The following is a 21,143-nucleotide window of genomic DNA, read 5'->3' as shown; positions in this document are numbered from 1 at the left end:
GCAAAGTAAATGAATCAGGCGTGGACAGTTTTGTAGCCATCAATCTCCCCTCTTTTGAATGGCACCGGCTGGTAAGAGCAGCTATCGAGAGTTCATTTGATCAACTATCGTTAGCTTTCACAGTCAATCTTACAGCAGAAACTTTTGGTGTTGCAGTTATTACCCTTGCAGACGGAACTTCTTCAATTGAGGTTCAAACTGGCAACGTTTCCAGTACTTTTGTAATCACAGCCACTCGTTTGGCGTCCTGCTTAGGTACTACAACAACAAACCTTTACCAAAGCACTATGCTTGAATACCAAGCTCTGTATCAAAACTCAGTAGTGCCACTCATGAATAAGAAAATCGTTTTGGAAACGGAAAAGTTCTCAATTTTGTTAGAGCGACTTGGAATAACATTCGGTAGTATCGATGAAGAAACGGTTGGTGAGACACTCAAGAATCAAGTTGGACTGACAGCAGAGCAGTTACGTTGTCTGTATGGATGGTCATTTGAATTTACATCTTTCCTGTTCGGCATAAGTTGGAAAAATGTTAGCTCGTCTCGCCTTTGTGATAATTTCATCTCCTGGCCCCTTTATCGGATTGCTCTTGCGCTGAATTATTCCACGCCTACGTTATGTAGTAGGTGGAATAAACATTAAAAGTAAAATTTAAATTTTATTTAATAATTGCCCAGTCAGCAGGGCAGTAACTAGAACGATAATTGGGGGCGTGTTTATTCATATATTCAGTTCTGCCCGACGGATTTCTTTTGTAAGTGCAATAGCTCACAATGGAAATCCGTCGGGCAGAACTGAATATATGAATAAACACCCCCCAATTATCGTTCTAGTTACGGCCCTGCCAGTCAGTGTACGGCTTGTCGTCTTGTCTTGGGGCAACGAGGAGGCATTACCATAATTGAACTAGGACGATATAAAATTGTTTCTTAATAGTAATATGTGTTGCATCATCGGGCATTAAAATTTCAATTGTTAACAATTTTTTTACAGAGTTATGTACGACAAATCCTTGTGATGCGAATGCAAACTGTACCAACACAGTTGGTTCATATGTGTGTTTTTGCCATTCTGGTTTCACTGGTAATGGAATCAATTGTTCCGGTAAGACGCCCAATTAGAAAAAAATATATTCTTTTTATGTTAGTGCATTTTGCTATTGCCTCTACATGCCTTTCACTTTACCTTCTCTGGTACTTCTCCCTATCGCTTCTTCTTCGTTTGTTTGCAATCTTTCTTGATCAAGTTTTCCAGGTTCTGTACAATAATTAAATCTAAACTACAATCTTCGTAGATACCGATGAATGCGCAATTAGCGCGAATGATTGCAGTCCGAATGCTAACTGTGCAAACACCGTTGGATCTTTTACGTGTCAATGTAAGGCAGGCTATACTGGTAACGGGACATCGTGCACTGGTACGTACATTTCACTCAAGGGAATGGGGAACGAGACAGGGTTGCATTCCGGGGGAGGTCATGTGCTTTTAATTAATATTTTTAATCATGATGCCAAAATTTTCCATTCGGGTACAAGAATATTCTTTTTTCTCCCGTCTGACTCACAAAATACTTTACTCTCCCATACCGGCATACTCAATTACAGTTTTGTACGGGAGATGGAATCATGTGTACTGGTGTTTAAAATGTGTCCTCGCTGATAAAGGCGGAATACCCGCGAACAGAACACGCCTTGCAAAAAACTCATCACATTTTTATGGTGTGAAAAAGCAGGAAACTTGAAGGTGGTTTCCGCTTTTTCAACAATTTCCGGAGCCAATTAGACCTAAACTTATATTATGAAATGACTGAAAACTCAAATCAGTCTATTAAAATATTATATTTTATCGAGTATATTACAGCTAATGTTTCCATCATTCGGTACAAAACTCCTGAAAAGTGTGTTTTCAACGTCCCCAGCGTGAAATTTTTAGGTCAGATTGGGGGACTGATGGCATAAAACCAGACCCAGAGAGAATACAAGCAATCCAGAAAATGCAACCACCAACCAACCTACATGAGGTCCGTTCCTTCCTGGCAGGGGCAATTCTAACCTTGTATAACCCCTATGGAAGAAACAAAAATACTGAACGTTACTCCATCGTGGGAGTAGTGGCGATATCGAGGATTATGTGCGACAATCTTCGAGCCCCTTTCCATTGCTGTCAGAGCAAAGAGCATACTCAGTTTTAGAGACAAGTCCTTGAGATTCGTATTAGAGTTTTAAACTAACGATTCTAGAAAAGATAGTCCCACCTCTACGTGCCACGTGCTAGAATGTGAATGTGACTGGCCACTCAACGAGGCTGCACTTACCCTTGAAAATATTAGGCAGATTTGTTGTCAAAGAGGTCACTGGAGTGTGACTTACTGGAGTAAAGGTTTTATGTTGATTAGTAATAAATTATTAATGATGGAAGGTATATAAACTACATAACGTCATACGAACGCATGACTTCTCAATGCGTTCGTATGACGTTACTGATATAGTGAGTCAATGATTGTTGCTGGCAAAGAAAGAAAGGTTTTTGGAAAGGTTATCAGCGGTGCAGGCGATACAGAAGGTCAGCATGAGTGGGGTGGCTTTAAAGTTGGTGTTGGCTTCGCTTTCCAAAAATGTCGCCATTGCCAGTGCCAATTTGAAGCAATGCAGGAAAAGTTTTACGAGGAAGATTTCATCCTTAGAACGAAGGAAACATATGAGAGACATTGCCCAGAAATTGCTGTAGCACCAAATGATATAGTTAAGAATGATCTAAGCATTTCGTATGGTATTAACTACAAGAGTTCCTTGTGTGACTTACAGGATTTTGATATTACTGTGCAACTACCACAGGACATAATGCACACATTGCTGGAAGGTGTAGTTCAGTACGAATTACGTGACATATTACTCCACTACATTGATGTTGGGCAGTTTACACTCCAGCAGATTAATGCGTCTATTACCAATTTGGAGTATGGCTGTAGTGAGGTCTCAAACAAACCTGGTCCCTTAAAGGAAACTGTTTTTGGGGTGATGAAAGTTATAAACTTAAGTACAACGCCTCTCAAGCAAGATTGTTTTTAAGGTTATTACCTTTCATCTCAGCAGTTTGGTTGACAAAGAGAAATTTTTATTGCCTTTTGACAGAGCTGATCTCCAACTGAAAGGAACTATGGTGTCCTTTCACTTGCCAATGAATCTTTAAGGAAATCCTTTCGAGCACAGCTAGATACTTTTGGAATGCAACCTGGTTTTCACCTGGAACATTTGTATAAAGCCACCTGGGTAATGTGTTATAGCGCAAAATTTTGTAAGAATGGTGTGGTTGCTTGTGATGTTGATGGGACACTCGTGTTACCTGTCTTTGGCAAGATCAGGGAAATCTGGGTAATTAGTGACTTTGTAAATTTTGAGTGCATGTTGTTTGATACCACTCCTTCAGCGAAGACTACCAAGCCTATCATGTGAAGGAAAGTGTAAATGGGGCTAGTCATGTTATATGTCCTTATGAGAACCTTGTTGATTACAATGTTTTTCATGTACATAAAAATTCTTGCAAGGACATGCACATTTCTGTAAAGTATGATATCACAGCATGATGGCACAGCATGGTACGATGGCACAGCATGTAAAAGGCTGCAACCCTTTGAAATCGTAGACTACCATGGTGTACTGAGTTCATGTACAGTACAAGACTATTAAGAATTTTATTGATGTATTAAGGATGTTACACATGTGGTATGAGTGAATTATGAATTATACTGTTTATATCATTTCAGTCAATTTTACCTGCTCATTGTGATTGATAATCCATTAAGTTGCAATACACCCAGGGGCCAATTGTATAAAAGTTAGTTAACTTTTAATTGTAGTTAAGGACAGAATTGTCCCAGCAGATTCGTGTATTTTTGAGTTAATTAGGATTAAACTATAGACAATAGTAGACAATATTTCTCGCAATTGGAAAGGTCGCTGTCAACCGACGGTGCGGCAGGACAAAGATCTAAGTAAAAAGAACGATTCAAAAACCATGCAAGAGAAAAATAAAACGAGGGAGGTTTATTCGACCAAATCAATTCCCAGTCACGTGTGAAAAACTTTGTTTCAGAACAGTTAAAAAACGTGTCGGGAAAATTTAAAGGCCCGCAATAAAAAACAATACTGGCGATGGAGAAGAGAGAGTAAGCTAAGTGGTGGTGGTCCTTCATCACCGAAACAAGACGATGAAGCTGCTGCTTTTGCTTTTACGATTCTGGCGCAAATAAACAGCTTAACTATGATGTTTTTTTGTGACCACATTCCCGCTGTATCTGAATCATTATTTTGATCACAAATATATACAATTGACTATAACTGAGTGTAGCTCAAGGGACGTATGCCTGTCACTCACACTTCACTCAAAATCTGAGCCTCATTTCAGTCATTTGAGTGTGAGTAGTTTCTACCGATTACTCTGGCTAGGTCCCGTATTGCAACCTCCTGTATATACAGGATGTTCTGGCATTCTTTCTTTACCCTTCGGACTTAGTCCCGGGGAAGAGCAAGAGTCATAGTCTGAGAATTTATCAAGAAACCCAAGAACTCCATCTTTCTTGATGGGACAACATTGGATTTTAAAGTTTTATCAAGAAATTTAGGGCTTCCAGATTGCAAACGGTTTGAACATGCCTTTGGCTAGAGCTTCTGTCTCGGCCATAAAAGGTATATGTCGTTCAGGTAGATAATTAGTCCAATATCCTGTTTCCTCAGCTGGGACACTACAGTTTTCATAAGTTTTGTGAATACTTTTGAGGCACTGAAAAAGCCGAACGGTAGACATTCAAATTTGACTATTGTCCCTTTCCAACTGAAGCGAAAGAATTTTTGATGGTTTCTCCATATTATTATTTTTATATGAAAAAAATCCTCCTTCCTTAGAAGGTCCCGTAGCATGTGAATCCCATCCATTTTGAAATGTTTGTAAGGGATCTACTGATTTAATGGGCGTAGGTGACAACTGGTCGTTGACTTCCGCCCTTTTTTGGGACCAAGAAAATAGTGCTTACGAACCCCTGTTCTTGTTGCTAGGGATGAACGATATGTATAGCTTCTTTTTCTAGCCTCTGGGTGATCTCTAGGTCTATTAAGACACTTTGGTCCTGGGTGTGAACCAGTTGTAGGGGAGGGGCCTGCTGGCAGAGTACACCTAAGAGGTCGATATGATGACCCTGATGATTCGAGAACCCAAGGATCGTCGGTTATTAAAGCCCACTGTGGGTGAAAATGCCTTAAACGCCAAACTGCTACTAAACTTTACGTTTAATTTCACGTACTTCACAATCTTAACGTGTGCAGCAATTTCGCTTAATTAAAAATGTTCTACATAAAACTCGTGATGTTCAGCTGTGATGCAAGAAAGCTATAGGCTATTTCTCGTGTATTTAGCAAATTCAGCTTTTCCGTATGTGCTTCACGTTCGCCGCATTCTTTCATGCGACTTTCAAGCATTCAATTTTATATGGTTAAATCGAATATAATTCCACTGAATATACCTATACATATATATTATTGGAATGCGGCGAACGTGAAGCACATACGGAAAAGCTGAATTTGCTTCATTGCTAAATACACGAGAAATAGCCTATAGCTTTCTTGCATCACAGCTGAACATCACGAGTTTTATGTAGAACATTTTTATTTAAGCGAAATTGCTGCACACGTTAAGATTGTGAAGTACGTGAAACGTAAAGTTTAGTAGCAGTTTGGCGTTTAAGGCATTTTCACCCACAGTGGGCTTTAATAACCGACGACCCTTGGGTTCTCGAATCATTTCAGGGTCATCAAATCGACCTTTTAGGTGTACTCTGGCAGCAGGCCCCTCCCCTACAACTGGTTCACACCCAGGATCAAAGTGTCTTAATAGACATAGAGATCATAGATAATAGACATATATAATTATATATATATAATTATAAAATATATGTAGTGACTGATGTAGTATTACCATGATCTATAAGGGTCTATGCTTTAGTCATTACACAAGTGAAAAGTATGTGAAAATCAATAAGCATAAACCATTTTCTTCACCAATTTGAGGTCAGCCATCACGACGAAAGCCTCGCTGACGTTATAATCAAGAGTTCTACTGACTTTTCGCACTTAAACCCAAACGACTGCATAAGGGAGGCATTATTTTTTGTCTCATTAGCACTGTCTAGACTATTTTTCTATTGAAGACAATTGAAAATACTTCTTGTTTTATAGACATCAATGAATGTATTCTTGGAAACGACAATTGTCATGCGAACGCCACGTGCTCTGACACTATTGGTTCTTTTGCATGTCAGTGCAATATTGGATTCGAAGGCAATGGGTCATCCTGCAAAGGTAAAAAAAAATTCATAAAGATCATAGTAAACCTTTTATTCTGAATCTCGTTTCATTTTTTTATTTCTTCAGCAAATTACCCTTTAGTGTCTTGAACAAAATATTTTTCGTCTTGAACAAAAAATGTTTTAATTTAATATACCTCAAGTTCAAATTCCAAATGAAACGCGTAATAACTATATTTCTTCCATGTGTTTATTATTGAACGATAGTACATACCGACTGGTATATAGTAGTCATTATGACGTTCTAACGGGCATCTATAAGTGGTATGCTGCGTTATGACTTCACTTTTAACTTGGACTCTCAATGCGAAAGTACAATTATTTAACTATACTATTTCATGCCTGCGTGATGCACGTGAGTGATTACATATTTTTCAGATATCAACGAATGCGATTCGGGATTACATAATTGCCATCTTAATGCGAGTTGTTTTAACAACCTTGGGTCATTCTCTTGTGCTTGTAAAACTGGATATGTTGGGAATGGCACAAAATGTGAAGGTAATTCCGTGAAAATCTCTTACCGATGCGTGTATATATAATCATACAGTACTGTCTAGAAATAACCTAACACCGCGGTTGCAGTTGCGGTTGGGTTGCGATGGATGGACTTTTTTAAGGTATTCTTGATTCGGCCTAGGGAGACTTAGGTCTGTTGCAGAGTTTCGGAGGTGATAATTAGTTTGATCTATTCCTCTTCTCACGAAAGACTCCCGAAGACCCGGCGCAGTTTGGTCATTAATTAAGTATCTTGTCGTGCAATCAACCTATATAGAATCTCAGCGGAAACAATGATCAACAGTGTGATGTATACTGATGTATACTAGATAACAATAAGAACTTTCGTGACCTAGAGAGCTGTCGAATTTGTTTGGAAAACTCGGCGGAATATAAAATGAGGAAAACAAAGAATACACGTTTACATGAAAGTCTATGTTAATGGGTAAAACTTCGCTGGATATTCAGTTTATATATGGAGCGGAAAAAATTGCGCACATATAGGCATCAAAGACGACTATTGCGCGCGAAGAACAATTTTTATTGACACCCGGAGTGCAAATGAGAAATTAACGTTGTTCGCCATAATTTCTTCCTAATGAATACAAATATTCCACTTTTCCGCGCCTATGTCTTCATATATATAGAGATAAAATATTTTTGCCACCGTTGGACACCTGTTCTTTACTTAATTGTTCACTCGTAGACTATGATGAATGTACATATGGACTAAACAACTGTGACAATAGGATTGCAACTTGTACAAATACGCCCGGATTGTTCCAGTGTAAATGTAAAGCAGGTTTTCACGGAGACGGGATAAACTGCACTGGTACGTGTGATAATGCATCCTTATATTGAAATAGATAGCTTATATAACCTCAAAAATAACATCATGAGAAGATAGATCTACATATACTTAAACATATCGACATCATATTCAAACATATTTCTTTCTTACAGATATCAATGAATGTGAAACTGACAACTGTCATGCAAACGCCACGTGTACGAATTCTATTGGTTCGTTTACATGTCAGTGCAATACGGGATTCGACGGCGATGGGTTAAGTTGTACAGGTAAAATAAAGGGGGCATGAAAAAGCAGAATTTTTTAAGATTACTATCCATTCATCAAAATATTCGTGCAAGTATGGACACTTTACCATATGCGGGCAGATCTAACAATAAAACAAAAAGCAAGATTTACCTTTAAAAAAGGAGAGGTTTGTATAAGGGTCATTTTGAATTACTTGACTTTAATTTTTTTTAATTAATATTTCAAAATACAAATTTATATCTTCGTTCGAGTGTAAATGTAAAGCAGGTTTTAACGGAGACGGGATAAACTGCACTGGTACGAGTAATAATGCTTATCTTGAAGATAATAACTTATAATTATAACCTTAAAAATAACATCTTTAGAAAATAGATCTACATATACTTAAATACAACATGTACAATTCTATATATTGTACTTTTTATCAAAATTTATTCATTTTGATTGGGTTACTGAAAATGTAAACAATCTTGCTGATTGGTCTAAAACGAAATCCTCGCTTGATATATCGGCATTATATTCAAACATACTTCTTTCTTACAGACATCAATGATTGTGTTCTTGAAACTGACAACTGTCATGCAAACGCAACATGTACGGATACTATTGGTTCGTTTACATGTCAGTGCAATACGGGATTCGAAGGCAATGGGTTAAATTGTACAGGTAAAATACAGGGTGCATGAAAAGCAGAATTTTTTAACAATGCTATACAGTTATCAAAATATTTCTGCATGTTTGGACACTACCATCTGTTGGTCAATCTAACAATAAAACAAAAAGCAAGATTTAACCTTAAAAAGGAGAGGTTTGTATAAGGGTTATTTTGAATTACTTGAATCTAATTGTTTTGAAGGGTATTTGTATTTCAAAATACAAATTTACAAATTCGTTCGAGTGTAAATGTAAAGCAGGTTTTAACGGATAGGGAAAAACTGCCCTGGTAGGTGTGATGATAATGCTTATCTGGAGCTTGATAACTTATATACCCTCAAAAATAACTTCTTTAGAGAATAGATTTACATAATTATACTTAAACATTTCACCAAACAAGGATAAACTTCGTTTTAAACTAATTGCGTTATTTGTTTACATTTTTCATGCATTAGCATTCAGAATGCCTAAACTTTTAATACTTCATGATCAATGGTATATATTCTGCTTTTTATCAAAATTTATGCATTCTGATTGCGTTACTGAAAATGTAAACAATCCTGCTGATTGGTCTAAAACGAAATCCCCGCTTGTTATATCGAAATTATATTCAAACATACTTCTTTCTTACAGACATCAATGAATGTGCTCTTGAAACTGACCACTGTCATGCAAACGCCACATGTACGGATACTATTGGTTCGTTTACATGTCAGTGCAATACGGGATTCGAAGGCAATGGGTTAAATTGTACAGGTAAAATACAGGGTGCATTAAAAAGTAGAATTTTCTAACATAGCTGTACAGTTATCAAAATATTTCTGCATGTTTGGACACTTTACCATCTGTTGGTCGATCTAACAATAAAACAAAAAGCAAGATTAAACCTTAAAAAAGGAGAGGTTTGTTTAAGGGTCATTTTGAATTACTTGAATCTAATTGTTTTGAAGGGTATTTAGATTTCAAAATACAAATTTACAAATTCGTTCGAGTTTAAATGTAAAGCAGGTTTTAACGGATAGGGAAAAACCGCACTGGTAGGTGTGATGATAATGCTTATCTGGAGCTTGATAACTTATGTACCCTCAAAAATAACTTCTTTAGAGAATAGATCTACATAATTATACTTAAACATTTCACCAAACAAGGATAAACTTCGTTTTAAACTAATTGCGTTATTTGTTTACATTTTTCATGCATTAGCATTCAGAATGCCTAAACTTTTAATACTTCATGTACAATGGTAGGCTATATATTGTGCTTTTTATCAAAATTTATGCATTCTGATGGATTGCGTTACTGAAAATGTAAACAATCTTGCTGATTGGTCTAAAACGAAATCCCCGCTTGTTATATCGGTATTATATTCAAACATACTTCTTTCTTACAGACATCAATGAATGTGTTCTTGAAACTGACAACTGTCATGCAAACGCCACATGTACGGATACTATTGGTTCGTTTACATGTCAGTGCAATACGGGATTCGAAGGCAATGGGTTAAATTGTACAGGTAAAATACAGGGTGCATTAAAAAGTAGAATATTTTAACATAGCTGTACAGTTATCAAAATATTTGTGCATGTTTGGACACCTTACCATCTGTTGCTCGATCTATCAATAAAACAAAAAGCAAGATTAAACCTTAAAAAAGGAGAGGTTTGTATAAGGGTCAATTTGAATTACTTGACTTTAATTGTTTTGAAGAGGATTTGTATTTCAAAATACAAATTTACAACTTCGTTCGAATGTAAATGTAAAGTAAATTTTAACGGAGACGGGATAAACTAACTGCACTGGTACATGTGAAAATGCTTATCTTGAGCCCGATAGCTTATATACCCTCAAAAATAACATCTTTAGAAAAAAGATCTACATAATTATACTTAAACATATCACCAAACGAGGATGAACTTCCTTTTAAACTATTCGCCATATTTCTTTACATTTTTCAGGCATGGCCATTCAGAATGCCTAAACTTTTAATACTTCATGTACAATGGTATATATTGTACTTTTTATCAAAATTTATGCATTCTGATTGGGTTACTGAAAATGTAAACAATCCTGCTGATTGGTCTAAAACGAAATCGCCGCTTGTTATATCGACATTATATTCAAACATACTTCTTTCTTACAGACATCAATGAATGTGTTCTTGAAACTGACAACTGTCATGCAAACGCCACATGTACGGATACTATTGGTTCGTTTACATGTCAGTGCAATACGGGATTCGAAGGCAATGGGTTAAATTGTACAGGTAAAATACAGGGTGCATGAAAAAGTAGAATTTTTTAACATAGCTATACAGTTATCAAAATAATTCGGCATGTTTGGACACTTTACCATCTGTTGGTCGATCTAAAGCAAGATTAAACCTTAAAAAAGGGGAGGTTTGTATAAGGGTCATTTTGAATTACTTGAATCTAATTGTTTTGAAGAGGATTTGTATTTCAAAATACAAATTTACAAATTCGTTCGAGTGTAAATGTAAAGCAGGTTTTAACGCAGACGAGATAAACTGCACTGGTACGTGTGATAATGCCTATCTTATTTGATGGTGGATTTGTATTTCAAATACAAATTTTCAACTTCAAAAACTCTTTTGAAAGCAATTATGCTGTTATGAAACCTTCCACAGTCGGTTAAATGTTCTTGCAAAAGGAAATGCTAAGCTTACTATAAATCAGGAGCGGACTGGCATATATATACACTTACCGGCAAAAATCATATAGGAGGCTGCAGTTCAAACAGCAACAGTCACTGAGAATGAGGCGCGCCTGGAAATTTTTCCAGGTATCGCTGCTGTGGGCCTGTTCTCCACTGATATAAATAATCTTCATCCTAGTACAGCAAATACGTACGAAATAAAAAAGATAGTACGTACACGTCTTCAAAACACTTCGTAGCTCACCGTATATAGATTTTATATCGTTCCTCTTTGATCAATCTATGCTCGTTGTTTATTTTATTTTACAAATGTTTTTACAAAGTAGTTTTCAAAATGATCGTGAAATAATCGGCCGACATTCTTTTGGAAATTCAAAATTTCTAGGTTAGCTAATCACTTATCGGTGTAGCTAATCAGGGTGTTGCTGATTAATGGCCAGTCATGCTCGTTTATATTTCAAGCATGCGCATAACTAACTGATAATTATTACTTTTTTGTAACAGAGCGCTTACATACCGGGCGGAAAAACGCGCTTACAAAGGGCTGATCGATGTTTGATGCGACAAAGGACAGGCGCGAGCGTATTTTTTCAACAATTTTGGCAAGGGGTGTGATTTTGTAGTGTTGTTTTTGTGAGGCTCTCGCTTCGGATTTATGCGAATCTTCAAATATTTTTTTACTGAATATTTCAAAGCAGTATTTCCTTTAACGTCTGAGAGGTTGACACTTTCATCAGAATTTTGTTACCAGGTTTTATTGTGGATATGTTTCGTCAAAAGTAGGGTATGATGAGACACGAAATTCAACAAGGCATATGACAGACTACTCACTGTCCCACATATATATATTTTAGGTATGTTAAGCTTATTATTGTACTTTGTTTGTTTGTCTATTGAGATTCTCATAGAAATCCGGCGGAATTGAAGTTTTTTAACTGCTTTGGTCTGAATTCATGCACTATTTTCGGTAAATTTTTCATGTTTAGATTCATCCAGTGATGAAATTTAAACGATTAAAATGTCTACCGTCAACATTTATTAAGTGTTTGTGAAAAATTAATATAGATCACCTTTCGAGAATTTTTAACGTTTTTCCTCTAAATATCAGTGGAAAGGAACCACCCCCCCGGTAACATAATTTTGTTAATGAAAAACCAAACTTGGCCTAGGTATACCAGATAAGTCTTAAAGTGCCTATATCACTTGTGGGATCTTTACGGATTTGAATAGAGCTTAAAAAAATAGTTTATAAGTTCTACAACCCTTTTTGATATAATTAAATAGTTTCGAAAATACGTCGGTTGGGGGGACTGGGACTCAGGAATGATTTGCAAACACGCCGTCTTTTATAATGTAAACATGAAGAGTTTCACTGGCGATACAGTTTGCGCTTTTCAAAAAAAAAATGCGGGAACGGTGCGTTGTGTATGGCTGTTGAAACTGGGCGAGTTTTTCTCAAAATATTTTACGTTATTGGAAGATCGAAGTAAAATTACAAGAACTCGGTTCCTGAGTCCCAGGCCGCCGAGCACGACGGAAATTTAGGCAAATCGTCATGTTTAGATGTAAATATTTCCGAAACTATTTAATTATATCAAAAAGGGTTGTGGAACTTGTAAACTAATTTTTCAAGCTCTATTCAAATCCGTAAAGATCCCACAAGTGATATAGGCACTTTAACTATCTCTAGGAACACAAAAAATTGCCAAATTCTGCAAAATATCCTGAAAAACAGAAATTTTACATTTGGGACATTTTTTTTGATACACCCTGTATTGTCTTTCTTTTCCTTAATTCATACTTTCCTTTCCACACCAGTAAACTGACTCCCACTATTCAAAGACCAAAAGTGCTGAAGAACTTTTTGCAATAATTGCTCAGATAATTGAAGAAAATTTTTTCCTGGCTAAAGACATCATAACCAATACGTTTTTCCCACGACTGTTTTATTGCGTAATGGTAAAAACTGCTTGACCTTGCCATACCAAATTCCCTCTCCATAATCACTTCTTTTTTCTGTTGCGTTTTTGCAACGACAGACTTTCTTAACGACAGACTTGCTTTTATCTAATACTGCTTCCAGTGCCAATGATAAAATAACTCATTCGTTTGAAAATGTATGTTATATGTCATATGTTGCTTTCAGTATAAGTGTTTGCAAAAATGAGACCAAATTTTCGCTGTAACAATACTTAAGGATATACTACGGAAATCATCATCGAAGTCATCAACTGGTAGTCAACTGACTTTTAGAATCATCATGTGAACTGAGTTCGTTAATAACTAGAACAGTGCTTGTCTCGATCGCCATCTTCATTTGACTTTCCCACACGACGTCAGCCCGCAGACAACGCGCGCAAGTATCACACATCGATCGGCGCGCGAAGCGCTGAGAGGGATATGAATTCTGCCACCAGGCTGAGAGGGATAAATCTCGTATACCCCGATAGACCTTTGGAACAAGGATTTTGTCTATCAACGCACAGTAATAGAAAAATCTGATTGGACTTTTCCACTCTGCAAGCTTTCAAATACACCTCAAACTTTCTCTTTACACTGCTCTCACTTTTTAGCGTGTTCTTATTAAGCAAATCTTGTCTTTTCTGCGCTAATTCTTCGTCTGAAATTATATCTACACTCAGATTGTTCGACGCCATTTTGAAAAAATGCCGGCAAAAATGTCGTATCCTTTTAGAGCTTGTATTAGCCAATGAGCGTCGTTTAGAATTCGTATACCTTTGGAGCGCACAAAGATACGAGATTTATCCATTCTGCTTCGTCCAATCAGATTTGTCTATTACTGTGCGTAGACAAAGGGGTGTATCCCTAAATCAGCTGTTTTTATCTCTCTTTAGATATTGATGAATGTGCCACAAAAGGCCACACATGTAGTAAAGATGGTATCTGTTACAATAATATTGGAAGTTATACTTGCAGGTGTCATGTTGGCTTCAGTGGTGATGGAAAGAAATGCACTGGTATAACATAATTTTGGGTCATTTCATAATATAAGTTTGCTCATGCAAATAAGTTTGTTTATGCATGGTTAGCTCAGGAAATGGTGTAAAAATAGCAAGGGGTTGCCTCATGCATGTATTTTCTAGTATATACGTGATGATACTCATGATGGGTTAGGTGACATTAACTTTATTGCCTCAGGGACGATATTACATGTGTCACGAGTGAGCGCTGCCAACTCGTGGTACTCCCCATATATTGTGGCAATAAAACCGATATCATGTCATGATATGCCTATATGACGTATTTGCATGTGCCCTTATTTAGCAAATATATCTGATCATATTTTGGAAGTATTATAAGTGAGTTGTTGCAGAGATATTATGTATATATAATTAGTTATGATTATTTACTTTTCGACCAAGGCCCTTGTCCAAGTGAAACAGTTGGCACAGTTGATAGTTATGGAATCTTCTCGTGGCCTGAAACTCCAGTTGGGACACGTTCCTCACTTGCCTGCCCATACAATAATGAGTCTTTCGCGATCCGCGAATGTCTGTATACCAACAAAACGAATAGTGGAAACGCTTGGGGTCCAACCGTTGCCACTGATTGTAATTTTCAAGACGTCAGAAGCAAAGATCTGTTTCTTTTGGCGCAGGTAATTTTTTTTTATTTTGTGCGCAGGTAGCAATTTATTTTTTTATGTAGACACTTCTCAACGTTTCGACCTGAGGGCGTTCGTAAGGAGAGCTCCTACTAACTCTTCATTCCATAACTCGCCATTCTCCTACTAACTCTCCTGACGAAGGCTCTCAGGTCGACACGTCGAGAAGTGTTTTGGGCAGTTGTTATGCCACATTTGATGCTACGTAGAATATAGTTGAGTATATTTTACCCGCTCAAATTTTTTTCAAACATGATTGCAAAAATATAGTAGACGAAGGAGCCTGAACTGCTGAACTACGCCTATGGATGCCCTTAGCAAAAAAATATTTATGGACTTTTATATTTTTCTCAATTTATATGAATTATGCATATTTATTTTAGGAAGACGTCAATATTAATAATTTGGTAAATATTTCGCGAGACGTGAGGAATCTGTCATCGGTTAATCCTACTGACAGTACGCTAAAATCTGGAGATATTAGTAATATCGCTACGGTATTGGAGAAAATTGTTGCAGTCAAAGTAAAATCAAATGAGGTTTGTTATATCATCTGAGAGTATCTCCAATCATTTTATGGATTTTGTGTTACTTCATAGTCAGCAAACCTACAATCTACGCTTTTCTTATGTATAAGTTGTCCCATTGAATAGGAGTTAATTTGTATCATCAAACACTGTATAATAAAAATTATCATACATTTATACAAACAAACCTATAAATCAACATTGCTATAGATTTCTGACGATTTTCTCACCACGGTGGACAATATCCTCGATAACAGAGTGGAGGATATATTTGAAAGTCAACAGAAAAAAAACACTTCTTCAAGGTACATAAGTAACCAAAAATTATACTCAAGAACTTTAAAACTTACTTTACAAGTCTTGATAACATTAGGTCTATTTTTCCCTGTCACTTAGCAAGTGATTATTAGTAAAAAAATATTAGTAATACGAATAGGCAGTTACCATGGTCACGAATACCAGACACAGCCAATGATGGGAAATGGCACTAAACGTCAGAACTAAAAAAATATATTTGCTGGTAGGTTGCGCGCACGATGTCTGTAGTTACTAGGAATGCAAGTTTTGCAGTTAAAAAAGGGAAAATAAAAAAGACGATGAACGTTTACGTTAAATTGCGGGTCGTAGTATCGTGACAATCAATATTTTTAATATACACTAGCGGTTAAAAAGAATTGATTATAGGAGAAGCGAATAAAGGAGTGGGCTTCATAAGCATTTTGGACAATTCTTTCAATCCAAGCACTTCATTTTTGAGATGCATGCAACCTGTCATACCTCCAAGATAATCAAGCAATGTTTCCAGGAAGAGGGATCGACACAAATAGATTGGCCTGCACAATCAAAGACTAATCTAGTGTATATTTACTCGTATGTGCTGTTAGAGGGACAGTTACGTTCATTTGAAAGCACTTTTTTTAGCAGTTTTTTTACCTCTAGTATATTTTTAAAACGTACAATGAAACAATGAAGCATGGCAGTTTCATGCAAAAAAATACTCAAGATTGAGAAAAATCTTTGCAGACTGTAGTGGCGTAGCCAGTCTAACCATTTAGTCCTGCTATGTAAATTTCAATTTACTATCATTCTTCACCTATTCGGAAACTCATTGTTTTTCGCAATTCTTGTGATATTACGTATCTAAACAAGGGTTCCATGCCTACGTTATGCAGCGAATACTAGAAGATTTAATATGCATGTCAATCAAAAATAGTATTCAACTGACTGATTATCCAATCTTTTCATCCAATTCCACTGTGAAAACGTTCGACTAAAACAGGCCTTTTTTCAATATCATTGAACAAATGAGTTAAATTAAGACAAGCATTTAGGAGCCTACTAATCAACATTTGCCATTCAAATGTTTATGCAATAAATTAGAAAACATTTTCGGTACTGATACTAATTAGCCTCTCTCATATATGAGGAATATTTGAGACCGTTTTAGGAATAATTTAGGACTAAAAGATAAAGACGTGCAACCGCTGTGAGCCTGTGATGAAGTCGTACGCTTACGTCATATACAACTGAATTGATCCCTTTTTATCTACAGGATTGTCCAATCTTTGAATAATTTCGCAGAATCATTGATTATCAGTTATGACAGAACGTTTCAAAAAGTTAAAAGGAATTATGCTCTAAATCTGCAAGCAATACAACAGCGAAACTTCAGTGGGATAACATTTTCCGGGATAGTGAGAAAAGAAGAAGCATTCTTGGAGAATAACAGCATTTCTATCGTATATAATGCTTGTTTGTCATGCAGTTTCTCAACATCACTCGTTGTTCCACGAACAATATTCAGCGAATTACTAAAAAATTCCAAAAATCAAACGTTTGTTTTCGTCTTCTATAAAGAAAATAAATTCTTCAGAGTTTCTTTGGAAGATGCGATCGAGCGTTTGAATAGTTTTGTGATTGCTGGAAGCATTAAGGGATTATCAGTTGCAAATCTACAGACGCCAGTTAAAATTGCTTTTGAAAAGGTTTCCAGAGGAGACACGAACAGTACTTTGTGTTCTTACTGGGATTTTAGTATAGGGAATTGGTCTCATGAAGGTTGTTCGTTTCAACGCATTCTTGATGATAACAGAATCCTTTGTCATTGTAACCATTTTACGAACTTTGCAATGCTAATGGTAAGCCGTTTACACAGTATTTCTATACGACTTTTTCTGTAACATTACCGAGTGTCCGTCTTACCGCGTAAATAAACAATAATTATTGACCGAGATTGGCTGATTAGGTGATTACGATTAACTTAAATAACAAATTTTTCGCCTGCTGTATTCAAACCCAGTAGTGCAGGTAGCCTGGGCGATGATTTACTTTACGGCTACGCGATTCCCACCCTGGATTTTAATTGGGGTTATGGCAAACGAGTTTGGTGACCCCCAATTTTCTTTTCATCAAAAGTTGACACTATATAGATGCTTTATTAAATAAATTCTAAAATAGGCGTTTATATCAAAGAGCCAAAATAATTGTTTTTGAAACAGGAAAGGTCGCTTTTAAAACTTCTATCCATTAATAAGACAGATCTATATAAGACAGATATATTATATATATATATATATTATATATATATATATATATATATATATATATATATATATATAAATCGATGAAACTGTATTTGACGGCCATATCGAAACATCTCTGGTGCTAAAGCAACGATGGGGCATGAGTACGAACTTGGGGGTATTTTAACGCATAATTATATATGCCATTGGCCAATAAAAACACGAATATTTTTCCAAGGTAACTGTGATTGATTTACTGGGACTTGTTAATGAGTGTTACAAACAATATACTACATATGCATGCATGATATTTTGTATCAATTACCCATGCCTTAAATGTGCAAGGACAGTAACTTCTCCGCTATAACAGTGGAATGAAGTATTTCTTCTGCCTCTTTACAGGACATCAACCCACGTGCAGATGCCACTACTATTCATTATAGAATACTTGGAGTGACCAGCTCTATCGGATGCGCGCTCTCGTTGGCTGGACTTCTTTTGACGATTGTGACGATGCTCTTGTCGAGGTACTGTAAAAGAAAAATTTAATTTTACTTTATAGTTAACATATCCTGAAGCAGGACAAGGGACAGAAATAAATGGAGTGTGATTTAAAACTTTATACATATATTTGCAAGCACATCGAGTTAAGCTTTTGCATTTTTGTTCTTTACAAAAGAATGCGGCTATTACGATTTTACTTTGAGATGTAGTGCACATTTACTTCCACAGGCACATACCTCAATCATCAAATTAAAAAACATCGTATTTGATATTTCACTATATCTTGTATTTTAGGGAGCAACGTAAACAACTTCCAAGCCAAATTTTGTTGAACTTTTGCATTGCTTTGTCACTAATGATTATGGTACTTCTGGTGTCGGACAATATGCTTAAAAAATCGACATTTACCGCTTGTCGAGCAGCGGCGATCGCCTTACATTACTTCTTCTTATCAGCGTTCTTGTGGATGGCAGTGGAAGGGTTTACCATGTATCTAAAAATCATTAAGATATTCTCTGCCTCGTCCAACTCTAAGTTCTTGCTGAAGTGCTGTCTTTTTGCCTGGGGTAAGTCTGCAGAACCTATTGCCTCATAAGGCTGGAACTGGTTGCTTAGTGCTAATAATAATAACAATAATAATAATAAAGAAATAACAAATGTTTGACGACATTTACCTTTTCTTCGTTCGTCTGAATAGAAGACAATTCCAACAATATCAATAAACTACCACAACTAACAAAGCATGAAAAACGTCTTTAAATCGTTTTACTTTCTGCTGTTGTCATGTCCAGCGGTTTAATTATTACAATCTTTTTAACTTAACAGTGATTTCTTTGCCCGTCTTCCCTCTTTAGTATTCTCGTCTTTTTATTTCAGGAATCCCTGCTTTAATTGTAGTGATTACAATACTTGCCGCTATTGATAAATATGGGGATACAAATTAGTAAGTAGAATAGTTTACTCATTTAGTACAGCTCGCTGGATGTTTTGTAAAAAAATCCATGAAATAGTATGGAGTTTATAATAACCATAACAACTGCCAATATTAATAAAGTATGGAAACATATTTGTGTAGCATACTGATCTCTATTGCATAGATTTTTGAAAAATTTTCCGGGTTAAAACAATACAGCACGATCGCGGGTGCTTCCCAATTAAATTCTATGAGTATGTTAAGCAAAACCCAACTTGGACAACTACCTTCTCAAATCCTAAGAGCAAAAATAATTTTGATCATGCTGACTTTTCAGGTGATATTCAGATTTAGATACGAACCTTATTTAACTAGTAGATCATCTAAACATGAATTTAGAACAGCCTCAAAATCCATGGGACGTTTTTGAATAACTGCTTTATATTACTCTTTTTAGTTGTCGACTACAAGGAATACCATTCATTGTAGCATTTCTAGCTCCAGCTGTTATTATCTTCGTTGGTAACATCATATTCTTTGCTTTTATCATTCATTCATTGCGCACTTCTGGTAACAATATTACCTCAACCCGTAAAAGGTCTGGTTACCAGCAAGCTAGGCAAGGAATTGCAATCACGGTTCTACTTGGCTTAACGTGGCTTTTTGGCATTCTGGCAATTGGTGATGCTAAGCTACCAATTCAGTATTTGTTTTGCATTTTCAACTCACTCCAGGGATGGTTCGTGTTCATCTTCTTCGTTCTTATACCTGCAAGAAAAGAGCAGCTGCGTAAACGTCGCCAGAAAAATAATAATGTCCACCTGCAAGGTTTTAAACTCCGAGCGGCAGCAGAAGGAAACCATCAGAATGGTCATACCAATAATGCCATAACAGATACGCACACCACTTGAACAAATATTCCTAGTCGTGTCCCTTGGTTTACATTTTGTTATCCTACATTTTTTAACTAATTGATTTTACTGTAGTTGTAAGACTCTACAGGGTGTATCAGAAAAAGTGCACAATTTTGAAATATTTATTAAACTATGTATATTGAAAATGAATTTTCATTTTATGGAATGAAGGTTTAGCTCTTTATTTCCGAAAATTTGATGAGAAATAAGTTCGCCACGCAAATTTATAACGCGTGAACCTGGGTTTTTTTGTCTCAACTCATAGCTTACGCTAAAGACCACTGTTAGCGTTGTCACCCAAGCAATCATTCATTCATAAGATAATTCAAGCATTAAGGTGGAGTTTTGTAAAAATTCTAGATAGCCGGTTTGTTGTACCGAATTAAACATCAATATTGTGGACTAAAGATGAATAATACTTTTGATTATACAGTACGTTACGCATGAGAAAGAAAGCCGCTGCTATACAGGCAATGAGGTTTCAACAATCAGGTTTGAAATCATTTCGTGAATTCTTCGGCGAATTTTTTTAATCTTTCTCCGAATGCTTTGCAAGTTATTTAGTATAAACCACCCAACAATTTAGAGATCTATCGATAGGATTCTTTTTAATTTCGTAAAACCATGATTTTACACTTTAATTTTATTTGTATTGATAACTTTTTCTTAAAATTGTCCTGTCAATCACTAACCATCTGGTGAAACGCTCAGTGGAAAAAGAAGAGATTTCACCGAAGAGTTTGTGAAATATCGTAATCGTAATGTAATGATAATTGGTGGCCATATTCAATAGTTTCTTATTTCGAACATAGTATTCAATGCGTTAAAACTAATTTTGATCTATAGTTTACAATGTTGGTGCTTTCCTACATCCTCAAACCTGCACGTTAAAAAAT

At 36.1% G+C, this 21,143-nt stretch overlaps 1 protein-coding gene across 1 annotated transcript; it reads left to right on the top strand.

Annotated features, from left to right (window-relative positions):
• The first annotated feature begins 287 nt into the window (after nt 1-287).
• LOC114544403 (adhesion G protein-coupled receptor E1-like) lies at nt 288-20,285 on the top strand. Its single transcript, XM_028563059.1, has 21 exons — nt 288-426; nt 996-1,106; nt 1,297-1,419; nt 6,230-6,352; nt 6,736-6,858; nt 7,562-7,687; nt 7,819-7,935; nt 8,459-8,581; nt 9,203-9,325; nt 9,960-10,082; nt 10,710-10,832; nt 14,098-14,220; nt 14,626-14,861; nt 15,251-15,406; nt 15,605-15,699; nt 16,947-17,146; nt 17,282-17,532; nt 18,319-18,443; nt 18,715-18,986; nt 19,297-19,363; nt 19,791-20,285. Exons 1-21 carry the CDS (start codon nt 288-290, stop codon nt 20,242-20,244), a joined length of 3,333 nt encoding a protein of 1,110 aa, XP_028418860.1. The 3' UTR covers nt 20,245-20,285.
• The last annotated feature ends 858 nt before the right edge of the window (nt 20,286-21,143 follow it).

This window comes from Dendronephthya gigantea, unplaced genomic scaffold, assembly GCF_004324835.1.
Source record: "Dendronephthya gigantea isolate DGI-Jeju-01 unplaced genomic scaffold, DenGig_1.0 000004F, whole genome shotgun sequence".
NCBI classification, from domain to species: domain Eukaryota; kingdom Metazoa; phylum Cnidaria; class Anthozoa; order Malacalcyonacea; family Nephtheidae; genus Dendronephthya; species Dendronephthya gigantea.
This window is presented reverse-complemented; position numbering and strand designations above follow the sequence as displayed.

Coding starts and splice junctions, on each gene's coding strand:
- LOC114544403 (XM_028563059.1), top strand. CDS start 288: ATGCTTGAATACCAAGCTCTGTATCAAAACTCAGTAGTGCCACTCATG. Junction 6,859..7,561: donor GAATGGCACAAAATGTGAAG/GTAATTCCGTGA, acceptor GTTCACTCGTAG/ACTATGATGAATGTACATAT. Junction 18,444..18,714: donor GTGACGATGCTCTTGTCGAG/GTACTGTAAAAG, acceptor CTTGTATTTTAG/GGAGCAACGTAAACAACTTC.